The sequence below is a fragment of the Hemicordylus capensis genome, chromosome 3, assembly GCF_027244095.1.
Source record: "Hemicordylus capensis ecotype Gifberg chromosome 3, rHemCap1.1.pri, whole genome shotgun sequence".
In the NCBI taxonomy this organism is placed as follows: Eukaryota; Metazoa; Chordata; class Lepidosauria; order Squamata; family Cordylidae; genus Hemicordylus; species Hemicordylus capensis.
In genome coordinates, this window is record NC_069659.1 from 236469910 (window position 1) to 236488098 (window position 18189).

An 18189-nucleotide genomic window follows, 5' to 3' on the forward strand; every position below is an offset into this window, starting at 1 on the left:
TGATAATTCATATTGCAATCCCAGGGGATAGACAAGTTGACAAAAAACAATTGGAGAAAATAACCAAATACAAGGACCTTCAGATTGAAATTGAGTGGCTCTGGAAAAAGAAAACAATAGTGGTGCCAATAGTTGTTGGTGCCCTTGGCGCAGTACCAAAAGAACTTGAACACCATCATGACACCTTGGGCATCAATAAAATTATAACACATCAACTACTGAAGGCCATACTACTCGGGACAACACCAATACTACAATGATATCTTTAATTCTTCTTTAATTATCCTAGACCCTTGAAAAGGGCTCGATAATTAAAGTACCAAATCCAGTCAATAACATCTGGTAGACTGTCTGTAAATAGCATCATCATCGTCGTCATCATTGTTGTCCTTTGGGTGGCTCACAACAGAGGATTAAAACATACAATAAAAACACATAACACATAATGCTGAAACACAGATTTATCTCCCCAGTGAACTAGACCAGCGATTTTCAAAGTACAGGTCCAACCTAGTATTGGGTTGTGGGATATTAGGCATTATAAATTTTTTTTTGTCTTAAAAGGTGTCAGTTAAGCTTTACATAGTTCAAACAGCATGTATTGGACTACTGTGATTTTATGAAAACTCTTATAAAATACATTATTCTTTTGGTTTGCAGGGATAAGTTATTTGTCTTCAATTGGGATGCAAGAAAAGTTTGAATACTACTGAACGAGACCTTACTATATTCCTGAAACTCACCAAAGTATAAACATCGTACATGCATCTATATATGTGATGTTAAGCAAACAAAAGCTTATACATACATGCCTAAAACCAATTTTCACTCAAAACCTAAGCAGATATCAGATATATACTGCCTCTTGAGAACTATAGACATCAAACCGTTCTGCCTAGATCATACTGTAACTTCTATGGTCAACTAAAGCAGAGTTTTTGATAGGCTCTCCATGAGAGGATACTGAAAAGAGTTCTCAACAGCCACTAATCAGCCATGAGGTTACTATCACCTGGCAGATGTAGGCCATGTAGAGTTTAGCCAAAGCTGCAACTCCTTTAGGACACATTTGGGCATACATTTAGCAGCAAAGGATAGAAACAAGTTACGTTTAGCTCCACTAATGTAGCATGTCTACTTCTTTAAGAAAGAAAACACTGTAAAATGTCCACAGCATACAAAGGGATACGAGTTTAAACAAATAGTATTAAGTGATTGTTTTTAAGCACCGATGATTAATACAGTTAAAACTTATCTCTTCATGCTGCAAAGAGAGATAAGAGTCAATGTTGAAATGAGAGCAGAAGTCTTATCTTTTAGCAACATTATATCAGTTATTGGCTGACCTTCAGAGGACTGTTTAAAAAAATGAGGAGGATGTCTTCCATAGAAAATTCATGCCCAAAACGAGTCTCAATCCAACATTGCAAAAATTGTTATTCAAGACTTGCCTTATGAGAAGTCCAGAATCCCTCAGGAAGGCATGATTAAAGATCACATTACAAAACCGTCTCCTGAGTTCTATATAGGATCATTGCTACTGACCCCACAATAACTTTCTGTCCTGCATCTAACAACACTACTGTCAGCAACTGCCAGATGGGATTCTCCATTAGTTAATCTGTTCTAACCGTCAACTATTTTTCAGGAAAAACTTGCCATTGTCTACTTATGTGGGAAGCCCCTCCCCTCCCCTCTCAAATCAACCGTTGGTATAGCAGAAGTATATTCAGGGCACAAGATGAATACAAAAGATCCATGGTCAGGATCTTCCATAATTTTATTTTTGAGTTTAAAGCAACTGTGCCCCCACTTTGTATCAATTTAGTGGAGGTGGTGTTAACCCTCGCCCCATGCACTTTTCCCAATATAAATCACACACACCTCTAAAGCTTATATTTGCCCCCGTACAGATATATGTAGGATTCCCTCCACAGGACAAAGAGTAAATGAGGGGGAAAGACAGGGATGTGCATGAACCAGTTCGGCTTATCCTTTGGGACACGCTGAACCAGCTTGGGTGCCCGCAGCCAAACCAGTTCAGCAGGGTGAGGAGCAGTTCGCTTAAGAATCAGGTAAGCAGGTCCTTACCTGCTCCAATGCCACCCTGCCCACACCTGCATGAGCCATTAGTGCACATCCCTAGGGAAAGAGATTTGCTTTGGCATGGTTCTGGGGGTAACACAAACAAATATATTAACCACAACCTCAGCAATTAATCAACCAGAACTTCAGTTGATTACAATGAAACAGACTGAAGACTGTAGCCACAGTTTTATTTTTTTATTATACTAGAAACGAAATATATTTCAGTATCATTCAACTACTGCATGCCCATAGAACACACAATGGAACAAAAACAATGGGGGGAAATAAAGGCTGGATTCTATGGCTTGATACAGGCAGCTAAAAAGAAAACCATGGTTGATGCATATATATAAACGGTGCACTTGGGCTTCTTTGCATTCACAGTACGAGGGCGAGGGGAAGCTTGGTTTATTTGTCTTCTTTCTCTCCCCACAACATGCTTTTTACGATGAACGTCATTTTTCAACAAAATTTGCATTACGGGGGTCCTGTGGAGACTAGGATCCTATTGGCCAGTCAGTCACTAGTAACCTACCTAAGTCCACACAAGATGAACTATAGTTCTAAGGCTATAGTCCTTAGCATGCTTATTTGGAACAGGGCTTAGCTCTGAATAAACATGGTTACAATTAGGCTGCAAATGTGGAAAGCAGTGGGTTTTTCCTGCTACTTTTTGTCAGTACCATGTCTCCACTCTTATTTCCCTCCTATTGATGTTGTAAAGCACACACAGAGAACCACATGAAAATTTTCCCAATTCATTTTTAAGGCAGTAAAAGGGAAATCCCATCTCATTTTGCTGAGTCTTGTATCACATCACTAAGGAAATTGAAGCCGTGCTGATAAAAATTCAAATTGGGGAGCAGTTGAAGCAGTGAAAATGGTGCAGGGTTCACCCACCTGTTCTGTTATAGGATACTGGAGGTACTGGCACATTTTAAAACATGGTTTTATTACTTTTAGGGGGAAATGCATTTCCTAGAAGCACAGAGCAGACTAAGAAAACAGACCATGTGAGAGCAGTAAATTTCTCATAAATAAACTATGGTGACAGACTTCATTTTCTATGCAGTATGCAAACAGCTCCATGCTTGTAAAATGCAAATGAATTTTACTTAAACCCCGGCCTGCAGATGAGCACTGCGGTAATAACAGCCAGAATAACTGCAGCCCAGTTTCTTGGGCTTATTGGACTTATACTTCATAACCCAACTCTTGGGATTGTGTAGAATACCAATTTAGAGATGAACTACATAGTTCTTAGAAAAATCACAAGGGGTACGACAATGGAAGGAGATGGGCTGATATTTTGAAACAGAAGGGAATGGAACTGGCAGAAGAAAGACTGCAGATAACATCAAATATCTTAATTTTGGCATTTAATTTTCCTTGCTTGTAATTAGGTTTTCAAAGACTAGCACATTTGGGCTGACGGGTGCCAAAATCAATGCAACTTAGCTGATTACATCTGAATTTAAATATAACCATGACAGGCCCCAATTTCCACACCATCCATACAAGGATTTCATATTGCTGTTCCACTAGTTATGATTACATATATTCTTGCTGCAAAGATAATTTGATAGGCAAGATAATGAAGACTTTTAATATGTAGCTGTCTTCCAAGTGTATTTGTTTTTGAACTAATCCATGCTCTTTAAAATAACTAAACATGAAGTTTTGATTACACACAAGTAGTTCATTAACATTCTGTTAGTTAATGCTTTGCCCATTAGCATTCTATTTATTTTCTTCTTAATGGTTTATTTTATTACAAGCAGTAACCAATTATTGTATCACAGGCAGTAACTCATTAGGTTATCCCAGTTTCAAACAAATTTTAAAAAGAGTCATGGAACAAAGAGAAAGGCTCAATTCAGACATCAGGCCAAACCTCGGTTAAGGAAGCTTAAGGATACAATGGCTCAAGTTTCGATGTACTAGAAATCTTGTTTCCCATAAGCTGTGGGCTCCCTGCTTCCTGTTCCTCCTTTTCCTCCTTTTGCACAAGAGGAGGAGAGGGAAACCTTTTTTCATTTGGAAGTTAACCATACTTTTGTGTCATATTCAAACTGGGGAACCAGGATTACTAGAAGCCACAGTTGCCGAACAAACTAATCTGAAACCACACAACAGAACTGATTGGTTTTCCCCTAACTGTGTTTGGAATTAAGCTCAGTTCTAGAGTTTGGACTTAATGCAGAACTGAAATTCACTTCAGAAATCAAACCTGCAAGTATTACAGGTCTGTATTACCGGTGCAAACCCAACCCTTCGGTTGCACAGGGGTTCTCAACCAGAGGTACAGATAGACAGAAGACAGATGGCCTTCCCTAAATTATAAAAAGGAAGTGGTGTGTGAGGTGCTCTAGGAACTCATTATCACCAAAGTCTGCAACAGGTTCTTGTTAATTCAGGAGTACTGAAAGACCAATGTGCCCTGAGAGGAAGGCAAGAGAGGAGGCGCCCAGGCCAGGGGAGAGCATAACACTGGCCCCCAAAGGAGAGCTCTGGCCAGTGAGGACTGTTGGGGCAGCCCCTCCCCCTCCTTCCCAGGAGTACTGAAAGAACAGTGTGCCCAGGCCAGGGAGCTCTTGTCAACAACAACAACAACAACAATTTTTATTACGGCCATTGGCCAGAAGAAATAGGAGTAACAAATATACTCAATAAAACGAAGGGGAGCTCTTGTCCTCAGCTCCTCACAAGACCAACAGCCTGAGACAACGTTTTATTAATCTTCTGTAATTTGCTTCTTTTAATATTATAAACCGCTTTGGGTGCCTTTGTCAAGGCATAAAGGTGGTATAAAAATGTAGCAAATAAATAAATAATAATTTACTGGGCAAACAACAATTTTCCTTTCTGAACTTCTCTGGGCATGAAGCATGTTAACATGGAATTGCTGAGTCGATGCCTCAGCATTTTTCAGGGCTACTCTGAAAATGAGAACACTAATATATGTGCACTATACACAGAAGAAAAAGAGAAAGAATGATTCATATTTATAGTATTGTTTTTCTTGACAAAAGGCTATAAACTTGTTTAACTCCGTTATTTCGAAACTAAAGAAAATTCCTAACAGAGGTTATTGAGGAGAGGGGATGGGGAAGAGAGAGGAGAAAAAAGTATTCAGCCTCCCTTTCTGGTTAAAAAAGAAAAAAGCAGCCCCTTTGTCCCAAGGGGAGTCCTATAAGTGGGGGAGAGGAGGAGATGCATATGGTCCTGTGCCTTACTCTCTACCTTTTCTGGAAACATTTCCAGTAAGCCTTTTTTGTCCACCAAGGCAAAGATGATGCACACAAATACAACCTCAAAGATGTACCTAGGTAATTATGGAGCCTGGACCTAAAGGCCTTTGGAGCCCCACCTCCACCCACCTTGCTGCAAGGTAAGCAGGTTCTTGAGGGCACAAACTACACCACCTACAACAGACTAAAGAGGACTTGGGGGCCCCCAGGGGGTGTGGAGGCCCTGGACTTTAGCACCAAAGTCCAGGGGTAAGAGCGCCTTTGTACAACCTATAGCAGTCTTGGCAGTAACAGTGTAGATTGAGTGCATTCATATACATTATATTTCCCACAGAATTCCAGGCACACAGATGGCTGTCATGTGATTTATAACTGATCTCACTGATACCCCACCCAACAAGTCAGCCAGTCAGATGCTTTTGTTGAGCTATTTCTCTCTCACCTGTATGCATTCCGATTTCCTTTACAAACCTAATTATGTCTGTCAGCATACATAGAGTAGTGGACAGCGTCCAGACTGGTCTCCACTAGGGTAAGGACACAGCTGAACATCACAGCATTTAAAGAGTAGCCTAGACTAATTTTGGTGCTCGTGGAAGATAATGTGCTAGTGATAGCACGACATGGTGCACTAGCCAACTGTTGTGTTACACATTGCAATACCTCTTCCATTAGTTCATTTATGTCCCTGAGAAGGTGGTTCTTCCACTAGCGCAACACTGTAGGGTATCACAACTGCAAAAAGTCCTTCCATGAGTGTCACTGTGGATGCTACTGTATGTTTGTAAAGATTTCACAGATATTTAGAACTATGTTGATGGGGCTGCTTTGATGATTTGGTTATCTGAACTTTAAACTGGAAATGGTGGTACCTTATAACATCAAGTAAAAACCTGCTGGAAACAGATACCCCATCAAAAATCTGAAGTACAAAAATGATGATACAAAATAAGAATTAATCGGGTCTAGTTTGAAGAATTAAAGGCTTGCCAAGAAAAGAACAATGCAACCATGCACAACAATCACTTAAGGGCTTTTTAAAAAAACCCAAACTGGAGCAAGAACATAGTACAGAACCCACAATATGTACTTACTGGAAAGGACCGTAGTGAGGAAGATATAGTCAGAAAAGGAGATCAAACCACATTCTCCAAGTGCATAAAAAATGCTGTCTTCATCTGCAAACTTCTCTCTTTCCTGGGATATTCTCTATTTGAAGAAATCAAAAGCACCACAATCCCAAGAGAAGAAGAAAAATGAAGTTAAAACAGACAGTAGTAGAAATCAGGCTTCAGATTTTACACTTTTAGTATTGTTGCCTCAAACCATCAATTTTCTTAAATCTATCCCTCCTATTATCATTCCAGGTACCTTTCCAGCCTTTAAGTCTTTCAGATGTTTCATGAAGATTAAAATGTTGGTATTACACATTGTTCTATATCATACAACACACTTAATAACTTCAACCCACAAGTCGGCTCAAGATATGCCTTGTCATTCTGTGGCCAGGTTAATTGTTTGAAGAATGCCAATATTCCAAGGGCTCCTTATTGTCATGTTCTACATAGGAGCCACAAGCAACTTCTCCCACAGTTTGATTTATCTGTCATGTTTAGAAATGTATTAATACTTGGGGACTGAGTGTTCCTGCTCTAAATAAGCAACAGTTTCAGCAAACATTTAATGTTGATCACTGAAACTTTGCAAAGCAGTTAATTGTTTCTGCACTGGCTGGTACACCATTTTTTTTACCATGATTAAGAAATTGGAAGCAGGCTGGAGGAGATGACATTAGCCGTGTTTTTCATTGCCAATGGTTGTGTTGCATGTGCTCTTATGCAAACCATGGCTCCCTCAAAACCAGAGAGAACTATAATTTCAAGTAGATTTACAGACCATGGTGGTAAAGGTTGGTGTTAACCAAGGTTTGCTTAATGCACATATAATACAAAACCATCGATGACACCAGAAATGAAAGGGTTAGGAGAAATAGTCCTAAGAAAGGGAAGAAGGAGAGAGAATGAATGGATGAGCCTGTGGTCTATTCCTGATCTCTTAACCACGGTTCAGAAGTCAGTAGCATAATATTTGCACCAGACACAGTGGGGGGAAAAGAAAGCTTATGAAAATGGTAATGCAGACTTTTGGATAAGGGGATAGCATGACTGTTCTCCTTCCCCTCCCAAACTGGATTAATTGCTAAGCTAAAGGAAGCTGAGTGATTTGAACCTCTGAAGCTTTAAAGGCTGAAAAGGATGCACAAAGTGAGTTAGTTGGGTTCTAAATTTTCTAAGCAGTGAATTACTTCAGAAGAATTGGAAGACATCTCTCACACACACATACACACACACATACAAGGGAAAAAATATTAAAAGGTTAAGTGGAATAGTAGTTAATGTGTATGAAAACATGCAGGCACAGAAACGCAAGCTTAAATTTAGGAGCAGTATTAGGGAACAAGAGACACCACCAACAGCACACCAGAGTCCAGTTACACCACTGTCCCACATCTGTTACCTCTGTCTAGCGAGGATCCCATCATATACAAGATAAAGGAAAGACAATTTGTTAAGCAATGACACTTAAAGCACACTGAAAACATCATAGCATCTTAATTTCTTATATTAAAAGAGCAAGGAAAATTTGGAGCAATTAACTAATCCCTGCTACTGTATGTTCTTAAGAAATGTGGGACAAGAACCCCTGTAGATATAAATTGTCTAAGGTTAGGGTGCCTAGCAAGTCTTTCATCTTATTTCTGTCTTGTAGAGCTCATTGTATTTAATAATTGGAGACAGTGCACCAAATAATTGAGATAAGAATTAGGCATTATCTGGTTCCCAAAGGCACACAGCAAAACAATAATCATATTGATTAAAAATACAGCTGAATTAAACTCCAATCTTCCAGCTTTACACAATGTGAACACAATTCTGATTTTGTCAGTGGGAGGCTGTCAAAATATCAGGTGAGATAAATCCTAACAAGCACCAGAAACATTTATCAGTGCAAACACTTAAGAAATCTGAGAACACATCCCAATTATAGGCAGGATCAAATATTAAAATATTTCCTTCCTGCCCCATCATCGTTTTGAGACTCTCTGCAAATAAATAACATCACTGGAAATATTTTAAGACACCAACTTGCAGAACTGCCATAAGCTGCTAGTTATGCTAATGGTATTTAGCTCTCTTAACATGAGCTTCCTACAGCTATGTCTCTGGATTTCATCCTGACCGCCCCAGAATTCTGTCATGAAAAGCATGTATTAAGTAACCAGCATCTTTCTCAATATGTTCAGAAAGACCAGTCTCATTAAGTTCAAAGAATGCAGATTTCAAAAGTGAAAGTAGATGTTGACTGCAGAGGTGGTCCTTTTGGCCTAATTCACAAGCGGTTTAGGGCTTTAAAAAGTACTGATCAGCACACCGAATTGTGCTTGAAAATGAATCAGGAGTCAAAGAAGTTTTGAACAGTCTTCAAAGGGAGTCCCACATGGAACACATAGCAGTATTTCTGGCATTATATTGCCACTATGTTATATTACATCTGGTCAAAGGATTTACCTACTTACACATTAGTATTCACTAAGGCATGCATAGTCATGACCAAATCTGCAGACCAGGATAACTAAATGTACATCTTTCCCTCTCCTTATGAAATTAAGATGAGCTGGTGAGGTCATTCTGTGTGTCCCACCCACCTTCTGAGGCAGAGTTGGTGAGGACACATGAAAGGGCCTTTTCTGTTGCGGCACCCAGAATGTGAAACTATTCTCCTGGGAGAGCTGCTTGGCTCCTTGCTTTCTAATTTCTGTTGGCAACTGAAAACTTTGGCTATTCTGTTGTTAGTTAAATGATATTGGCTCTCTTCAGTCTGCTTGGTTTAACTGCTGTTTGGTTTTTTTAAATTGTTTTTGTCATGTTTTTACTTGATGTCAGACACCTTGGGCACACTTGTAAGGGAAAGGTGGGGTAAATATCTCACCTTGATATATAAGGAATAAAGTGCCCTTGAATAGAAAGAATTGGTCCTAAGGATCCTTGGATCTAGGCCAAGAATGTCAACTCTCAAAATTGCAGTAAAAAGCTAAGACATTCTCTCTAAAGCAGGATCACAGACATGTCTAAAATCCTTAGCAAAAGAAACTATTAGAAAAAGAAAAAAGGCAATCAAAAAAGGGAAAAGGAAAACCTTTATCCATAGCTATTAGGAAAGTATTTACATGTCACAAGACTGCTAGGGTTCATTGTATAGTTTTTCCTTGCACTGAGAGCAACAGCAATTAATCTACAATTATTTAAACATCAGTCAAAACACAAAGATGCCCTACTTGTGTTATAGGTGCTGAATACTACACTGAATGAGTAGTTTCCTATTCCTATTCCTTCTGCAATTCTGTAAAGCCTACGGAATAAAATCAATCGCTTGAACACTTTCCATTAAAATTTATTTTCCCTTGTGTATAAAATTGAGATCTAAGAATCTCAACACCATCTTCCCCCAATTATCCTTTCTGCTATTTTATCTTGCTGCACATTGCACTATTGCACTTGAAATCACATGCAAAGTATTTGAAAAAAGCAAAGATCAACATTCAAAAAGCAATAGAAACAAAGCAGTAAACAGCAATACTAACAAAGCAGTAAACAGTGTACTGTTAATGTTAAATACACTAGCCTTTCTTCTGATAAGAGTTAATCTTACTATCAGTACGATTAAAAATCAGTAAAATAACTCCAGCACAACCTACATGTTGCAGGCCCTTTCTGTATCTGAATGTCAAATCAATTTCCAGTATCCAATGCTAATCTAGTTTGTCAAAATTCAGAAAGGAGCAAACACTTTCTTAAATAGCAATTCCCACTTGCAAAACTGGAAATATTAATCCAAAAGTGCTCTGGCTGCAATTCAAAAAGGTAGTTCAGTCTACTGAAAAGGTTTGTATTCCCCAGATCAATCAAGGATTGCTTCAAGTGTTGCCTGAAGTTCACATCACAGCTAAGTATGCAAAAATGATCAAGGCATTAGAATAGACCTTATTGACAACAAATATTCCTGGAGTAGTGAAATCCTGTTAGACACAAGCATACAAAACAAGCATACAGACATACACCATTTTCAGTTGAATATCCATTCATTATATTTATATATATATATTAACACAAGCAAGAATATGCATATACAGCAGAATAGGTGTACAATTCAGGTTCCGTCAAATGGATTTAGATCATCTGCTAAGTGAAACAATCAAAGCAATGTGTCTTGCAGATGCTGTTGTACATGGTCCATGCGGGGAAAGTGAACAGATACTTTAAGGGGGTGGGGAGCAGAACAGAACATAGCCCATCTGTCAAAATGACAGTAAATAAGATTGGAAACACCCATCTAATGGGTTAAAATCAAAATAATTAAAAGTAATACTTCAAATTGCTTGCTTTCAAAAGAATTATGGTTATATGACACCATAGATATGCTGAAAACAAGGCTGGGTGGGGGAATCCACATGTATGCTCTCAGATTCATTTCAGAAAGACATTACATGAGATGGAAATTCTGATAGGCACTCTTTGAGAAGTTATGAAGGCACTTGCAGCGCAGAAGCCATGACCAAAGACGACTTCCTTCAGATTCTTGCTGGTGTCGGAAGAAAGAGGTAGCAAATGCTTTGTCGCACGTTGCAACAGTAGAAATCCAACATTTATAAGCAGGCTCTAAGTAGGTTTCCTGGCTGCATTGCTTAAGTTAGGATTCTGATTCCTATATTAACAAGATCTAAATGTTTAACCGGGGATTGGGGCAGGGGGGAGATATCCACCCACAAATGTCTGGAATATTTTGTCTCAATTCCACTCATGTATTCACTGGTCAAACAGAAATTTGTAGGGATGCAACAGAATTCTGTTAATGTGGCCATTGTGTACATACACTTGGACATTTATATGCATAACTTAACCATCCTTTGTACTGAGGAAGAAAATGTCTGAGAATGTCAAAGCTCACATTAGTTCAATGTAGGATTGCCACTTTTCAACCTGACAAATTAGTCAGTCCTTCATTGTATCAATGGAGCAAAATGAGTAGGACCCCAAAAGCCATACTGCACCAGGATTACCAGTCACATGGTTTACCTGAATTGCAAAACCCTGAAGCCCTCTTCAGACATTATAACTTCACCCCAAGGTAGCAGCATACAAAGGGGCAGAGGGAGAGAAAGTCCTGCCCCTGCTGTGTTACTCACACACCCTGCCATTCATAATTAAGATGGGGCTTGTCTGAAGAGGGTAGAGCCCTCCCCATGACGGTGGGCACTCCAGTGATTGCAAGACTGGATAGAGCTCCTCAAATATGAATCCATAAACATTAAGAACAGAAGGCAATCCTAGTTCAAGTCACTAACATGAAATGTTGGAGAGCTTAGCTAAACCCCTTCAGAATTGTTTAATTTTACACCTACATGTGGAGCAGCATTTGTGCACCTCAGCCGGATAATTATATTTTTAAAAGTAATGTAAAATATACCATTAGTGATGCAAGATGAAGGAAGGAAGGTGCATGTTCAGTGATTTATCCATGCCATTAATGCTTATGCTTCAATACCTTTTTTAAAAAATATGATAATCTTAAGCAATCACAGCATAATATGCATTGTGTATAGAAAATGGGAAAACTGTGTTTCAGGTTTTTTTATTTTTCCTCCACCCTTTATCAATATAGATTTAAGATTGCTTTACTTTTTGGTACTCTGTGAATCATTTTCAATTACAGAAGCTGTGTAGCCATTGCAGAGAAAAATGAATGCTTAAGATTGTGTGTATTTCAGTTTGCAGTGATGTCATTCTCTTTCAGTCCCCTTTGACCACTCTCAATTTTTACTTAATGGCACAACAAACACAAAACTAAAAGTTATCTCTTTTTCAGTGACAGTGAAAGCTGTAGCCCTAAACATGCACTTGGGAGGAAATCACATTTAGCAACGTGAGACTTAATTTTAAGTAAGCTTGTTCTAGCAGGTTGAATTGTAGGAATGTTTGGAAACAAAATAGACATTAGCCCTATTCATACATTATGCTATACTTCCATTTAGATGTCTACACACATATACATGTTTTTGTGTGAATTAGTTTACCTGCATTCATTTTAAATCAGAACGTGGGTACAAGCTTCCTGAAATGCAGGATACAGTAGGGAGCATACTGCTATGCCTGTGTTCAATGTAATGTTAATAACCAAGGGCGGCTCGGGTAGGGGGGGGGGAAAGCACCCGCTCAGACAAGTAGTTCTCCCCAACACACACACCTCCCTATTTTCAGAAATCTAATATGTGGGACATAGCTCACACACCCATAAATCACTCTGCCCCTTCTGTGCCCAAATTATTTTTGGTGCTGCCACTGTTAATAACTGTTCCTGTGTACTCATCTGTACCTGTGTACACTGTACACAGACTGCATGAATGTTGTGTGTGAACAGAGCTATTAACTTGACTGGTTCAGGAGTAGCAGTCCTTACCAACTGGCAGGAAAGTCTTGGTTCCTAGGAGGCAGTTTTAGGTTCAATCCCATCTCTTTATCAAGACAGACACTATCCTTCTCTACTTGCTATTTGGCAAATGCTTCATCCAGACAAAGGTCACAACAATTCTTTTCCGAGTAGATGCATAACACATTTTCGTTTAATACATTTTATCACCATTTAGTTCAGACAGACAGAGGCAGATACCTGAAAAACCTCCTTTGACTCACTGGTTCTAGAATGTGATATTTTAATGGGTGTTAATTAAAATGTGTCAGCTAAATATTTAAAAATATCAACTCTCTTCCCCGTCTAGACTTTGCCTATGCAAATACATAAAACATCCATTAAAATGTTCCAATGTCTAATTAAAGTTGCCTCATCAGCGAAGTCTAGGACAGCTAGAGGGAGAAACAGGGCCTTTTCAATTATGGCCCCCATATGCTTTTGAAAAAAGGTTGCCCAAGAAAGTGCATCTCCTTTTTGGTTTTCAGAAAGGCATGCAAACCCTATCTATTCTGGCAGGCGTTAGGAGCTAGGTTGATTCACCCCTGCTCCCTAATTTTAGTGGTTTTCAAAGGAAAGCTATTCTGCTAGATTTTATCAAATTGTTGTCTTTATTTTTATAGTGTATGATTTGTGGCTTACGTGGTCTAGTTTTATGCATTTGATTACTCTACACAGTCTTGATCTTTTCTGAGAAACGCAAAAGATAAAATGAACTAATATATATTTAATTTTCTTTTAAAATGTGACTACTTTAGAACAAGTGCACATCTTTCTAAAGCAATTTATAAAATGAGTTTCTGGACATAGAAGATTGCAACAATAGTTGCCAATCATGAATCGTAAGTGTCTAGCTTTAACAAAAGCATAAGATATTCCTATGAAATTATACAACTTGTTTTTAAAGATATCCATAGTGCAATGGTTCAAGGTGTAAGTTTTGAAGATATCCAGGGCAGAATCATCATAGCAGGCATCCTATCATTGCATTTAATGTGAAGAAAGCAGAGCTCCTAGTTTGAATGTTTTAATGCAACAGCACTGGGTGGGTTCAGACATCACATGGAACCACGTCGGCTAACTGTGATTAGTCTACATGTCTGAGCTTGTGCCACTCAACAAACCACTTTTTATTCCAGACAGCCAGGACCATGATCTGAACCCAAAGTTTGAAATTGGTTTATTTGTCCTAAACATGATTTCACGTGTTGCCAGAACCCACAACTGTGGTTCAATTTTGGTTTGTTTCAGTAACCCGACCCTTGAAGAGCTCTTGCTCAAAGAGAATCAAGCCTAGGTTAGAGGAAGTAAGGAGAACCTGAGCTAACCATAATATGATTAAATAAACCAAGATTTAGAGATAATTTGGTGTTGTCTATTCAAGTTGTTAAAAAAACCCTTAGTTAAAAATAAACTGTGGTTCCACATGATGTATGAACCTGCCCATTGAATCTGACTAGTCTTTCCTATCATTTGCTTTTTGAAAGGATAATAATCCAGGGGAGAGTCTTTGCTGTTAAAATTGCCTTGAGAGACCTAATGCAGTAAATGAAATGTGGGGACTCTCAAATGAGGAGAACAGGTTGCACATTCTTCAACCCCAAATTTTACCCATAACATCAAACAATATGCCAAACAAATTTTAAAAATGGAGAGGGAGAATGATCAAGTCAAGGTTTATTTTAGGAGTAAAATATATATTTAAAGCATTATAGGAGCTTAATTTATAGAAATGACCTTTTACAAAGAAACACAACTTTTTAGGTCTTCATTGATCAATTTCAAGCTAGACTACTTCTCACTGGGATGTTAGTTCCAATTTATTATTTTAAGCCAGAGAGTTTGCTTATTCACTGCAACAGAACTAATTCTAGAAATACTTTGCTGATTCTCCCCCCACCCCCATCTTGAACTTCACCCTGTAAAACTGAGTTCAGGAAAAGGTTAAAAGTAGAACTATTGCTACTTGTGGTCTGTGGAGGCTAGAAAGAGAAATGTACATGTACCCACCCAATCCTGCAGCAATAGGATAAGTATCCATCACCATTAAAAAACAAAGTTGCACCTGAAATGCAAGACCAGCATTCTATAGTCAAAAGGAAAACAAAACAAGACACCATGTCCCAAAGACCCTTCACAGGCAGCAGAAACTGAGCATGCAAGGGAGGAACCCTTGCAAGGAAAGCCAAAAATGCCTCTTCAAAAGGGACAGAATACACTTGAGTTCCCCATTACAAGTGTCTTTCAGCAGTCACAGATTTTTTGAACAAATATTCAGGAACATTTTTTTTCTTTTGAGCATGACTTGTGCTATCGTATGACTGCAATTGATTGTTTCAAGGAACTGTTTTATTTGCACAAAAAGATAGAATTATTTAAAATCTGAAATGGTTTTACGTTTTAAAACAAGGAACATTTGCAACACAGAGAACATCACACACATGGGCTTGTTCTGAAATCAATGGCTGACATCCTGACTAATGCTTCTAACAGCAGCACACATTACAAATTTACATTTGTACTGTGCACAGCAGGGAAGTAAATTGCCTAAGGAGCAAGAGGTTGCTGGTTCGAATCCCCACTGGTGTGTATCCCAGTCTATGGGAAACACCTATATCGGGCAGCAGTGATATAGGGAGATGCTGAAAGGCATCATCTCATACTGCGCAGGAAATGGCAATGGTAAATCCCTCCTTTATTCTGTCAAAGAAAACCACATGGCTCTGGTTGCCAGGAGTGGACACTGACTCGATGGCACTTTACTGTACTGTGATTTTGCTTTTTCCAAAGAGGCGACCAAGTTTACCAGTATTCTAAAATGTCTTATGAGCAGCTTGTGAATTAAAGGATGAATACTATTTTAAAACAAAACTTTCCACAGTATCTTACATTGCATTTGCAATTCACTGTCTGTCAGCACAAATGTTAAATGAACTGACAAAATAATTATAAAACCCCTTTAAAGTATTTAGTCTATTGAGATAATGCCTTATTTGTTTAAGCCATAATCCTTCATATTAAAAAGGGGGGTTCCTCAGAGGAATGTTATGTCTCTTCCACAAACATACAAATTAGTCAGCTCAACACAGTCCTGCAGCAACCTGAAATTTAACAGCTTTATTTCAGCGAACTAGTCAGCATGCAGGACTTCTCTCTCTTGAAAATACCCCAAGGCATTAGAAGTGTACTCTAGGCACAAACATCAGCAAATGTAAGAGCCAGAGAGCTTTCTAAAAGATCACTACATTTAATTAGAAACATATTTTTGTCATTATCCTGCTTTTTCTTTAATTCCCTCAGTACCTTTCAGTTACAATCATGAGGTGAGAGAAACAGGGAAAGTATTTTAATGAGGTAGAGCATGAATTCTGCAGCTAGACAGACTTTAGCACTCTCCAATTCACCTCAAGAGGACTGTCTGAAATATTAATTACACTGAACTAGGTACACAAAACAGATAAATCAATATATCTGATGGGACCACTTTTCATTGCACACTTTGCACACATATGCATACTTTCAGGTTATACACACATCTCTTTCCCTTCTAGGTTCAGTATTTCCATTCTGCTTGATAAAAAACTCTGCACAACTTGAAAACATAAGTGCTCCTACACTATCAGTGCTCCAGTCAAAGTTATCACCTTACAAACATCATGTACTGAAGTTTGCTTGGAGCCAGCTTTGATGGAGCATCTTTGATGCAGCATTAGGCCAAAACATTTTTATTTGCCCAGGCATTACAGCATCTCATCTAGCTGGTTTTCATTTTTGTTTCATGGTTCAGCTGGTTTTTAATTGATTTATGATCTTATTTATTTAAGCTCTTATTGCTTTGATTGCTGTATTTTATCATCATCTTCTTCCCTAGAAGCTTACCTGAAAGGGAGCTAACAAATATATTAAATAAATCTGAACCTAGCTTTACCTAATGTTCTGCTTTCATATTTATTTACATGCAACCTTTTACATACTAGAAATACTTTAAAGGCTTGTTTACACAAGCAAGACAGAGAGGTTCACAATCAAAGACTCGGGGTTGTTTATTTCCAACAACGTTTGGAAGCCCAGAATCCAATAGCAAGGCCAACTGCAGGCATTCTTTCTACCAAATCTGCACCTGGCCAGATGGGAAGGACCCTCACAATTAGCCTCACCCATGTGGCTCTGCGCTTCCAAACATACTGTAGCAGCTTTGAAAGAAGACATGAAGGTGCAGCTCCTCTGCTAATGTAATAATGTATTAAGGAGACTTTATTCTGGAAGAAAGAGAAGTAAGCCAAGACACCCTCACCTTGTCATGCATTGTTTACTCTCATAACTCACTGAACATTTCTGATTCATTCTGAACACAGGGGCAGCCCTTTCATGAGGCGAGTTTAGGTAATTGCCTCAGGCAGCAGATATCATTATTATTTTACACAGACATACAGGTGTTATTGACTGGTTTGTTTTATCCAGACATCGAGTCCTTCCCAAGGACCTGGGATGCCAGAATTTTATTGTCAATGTTGTTGCTGTTGTTATAGATATCGTCGCAGAATATAGGCTGTTCCCAGTAAAGCTGCTTTTTGTAATTGGCTGATGGTGATTTCTGTGGCCCCTATGGTGTTGAGGTGCTCTTCAAGGTCTTTTGGAACTGCACCCAGGGCGCCAATGACCACTGGGATTATTTGGGTCTTTTTCTGCCACAGCCTTTCAATTTCAATTTGTAGATCTTTGTATTTTGTGATTTTTTCTAATTCTTTTTCTTCTATTCTGCTATCCCCTGGTATTGCTATGTCAATTATTTTCACTTGTTTTTCTTTCTTCTCGACTACAGTTATATCTGGTGTATTGTGTGGCAGATGTTTGTCTGTTTGTAGTCGGAAGTCCCATAATATTTTTATATCTTCATTTTCTTCAACTTTTTCAATTTTATTGTCCCACCAATTTTTGGCTACTTATTAATTACATTGATACCCTGCCCAAACTTACGTCTCTGGGAGGCTATTATTGGGAGCCAACAGGGTGGCAAGATGTCCCCCACTACTGCAATCGGAGTGGCTCTTTGGGACTGATCTGACCCTTGAGATCTTTGCAAGGAGGGCCTCTCCTCGTATTGTCATCCTTACAAATCTTGCAAGAAGCACAAAGAGAGAAGAGGAGGCTGCTGGAAATCTTCCAAAGGGGACTGGCCCCACCAGAGGCATGCATGGGGCAAAGCAGCATTTTGTTCCTTCTCTCAGGAACCATAATACCTTGGGCCACCACTGATTCTTTCTGAGTGAGTCAACACATCAGAGTGTGAACTGAATTCAGAGATTAGCAGGTTCTATGGCACTTA

General features: G+C 38.8%; 1 protein-coding gene across 6 annotated transcripts in view; it reads right to left on the reverse strand.

Annotated features, from left to right (window-relative positions):
• The window catches only part of MICU1 (mitochondrial calcium uptake 1), a 256008-nt gene that overhangs the window by 89968 nt on the left and 147851 nt on the right, over positions 1-18189 (reverse strand). For all 6 annotated transcript variants that reach the window (XR_008318809.1, XM_053305650.1, XM_053305647.1 and 3 more), the window contains exon 6: positions 6434-6548. Coding sequence is in view for 5 of the 6 variants with exons in the window: in XM_053305650.1 (XP_053161625.1) it covers positions 6434-6548 (115 nt within the window). In the remaining variant the exon portion in view is untranslated. The remainder of the gene's footprint in view (positions 1-6433; positions 6549-18189) is intronic.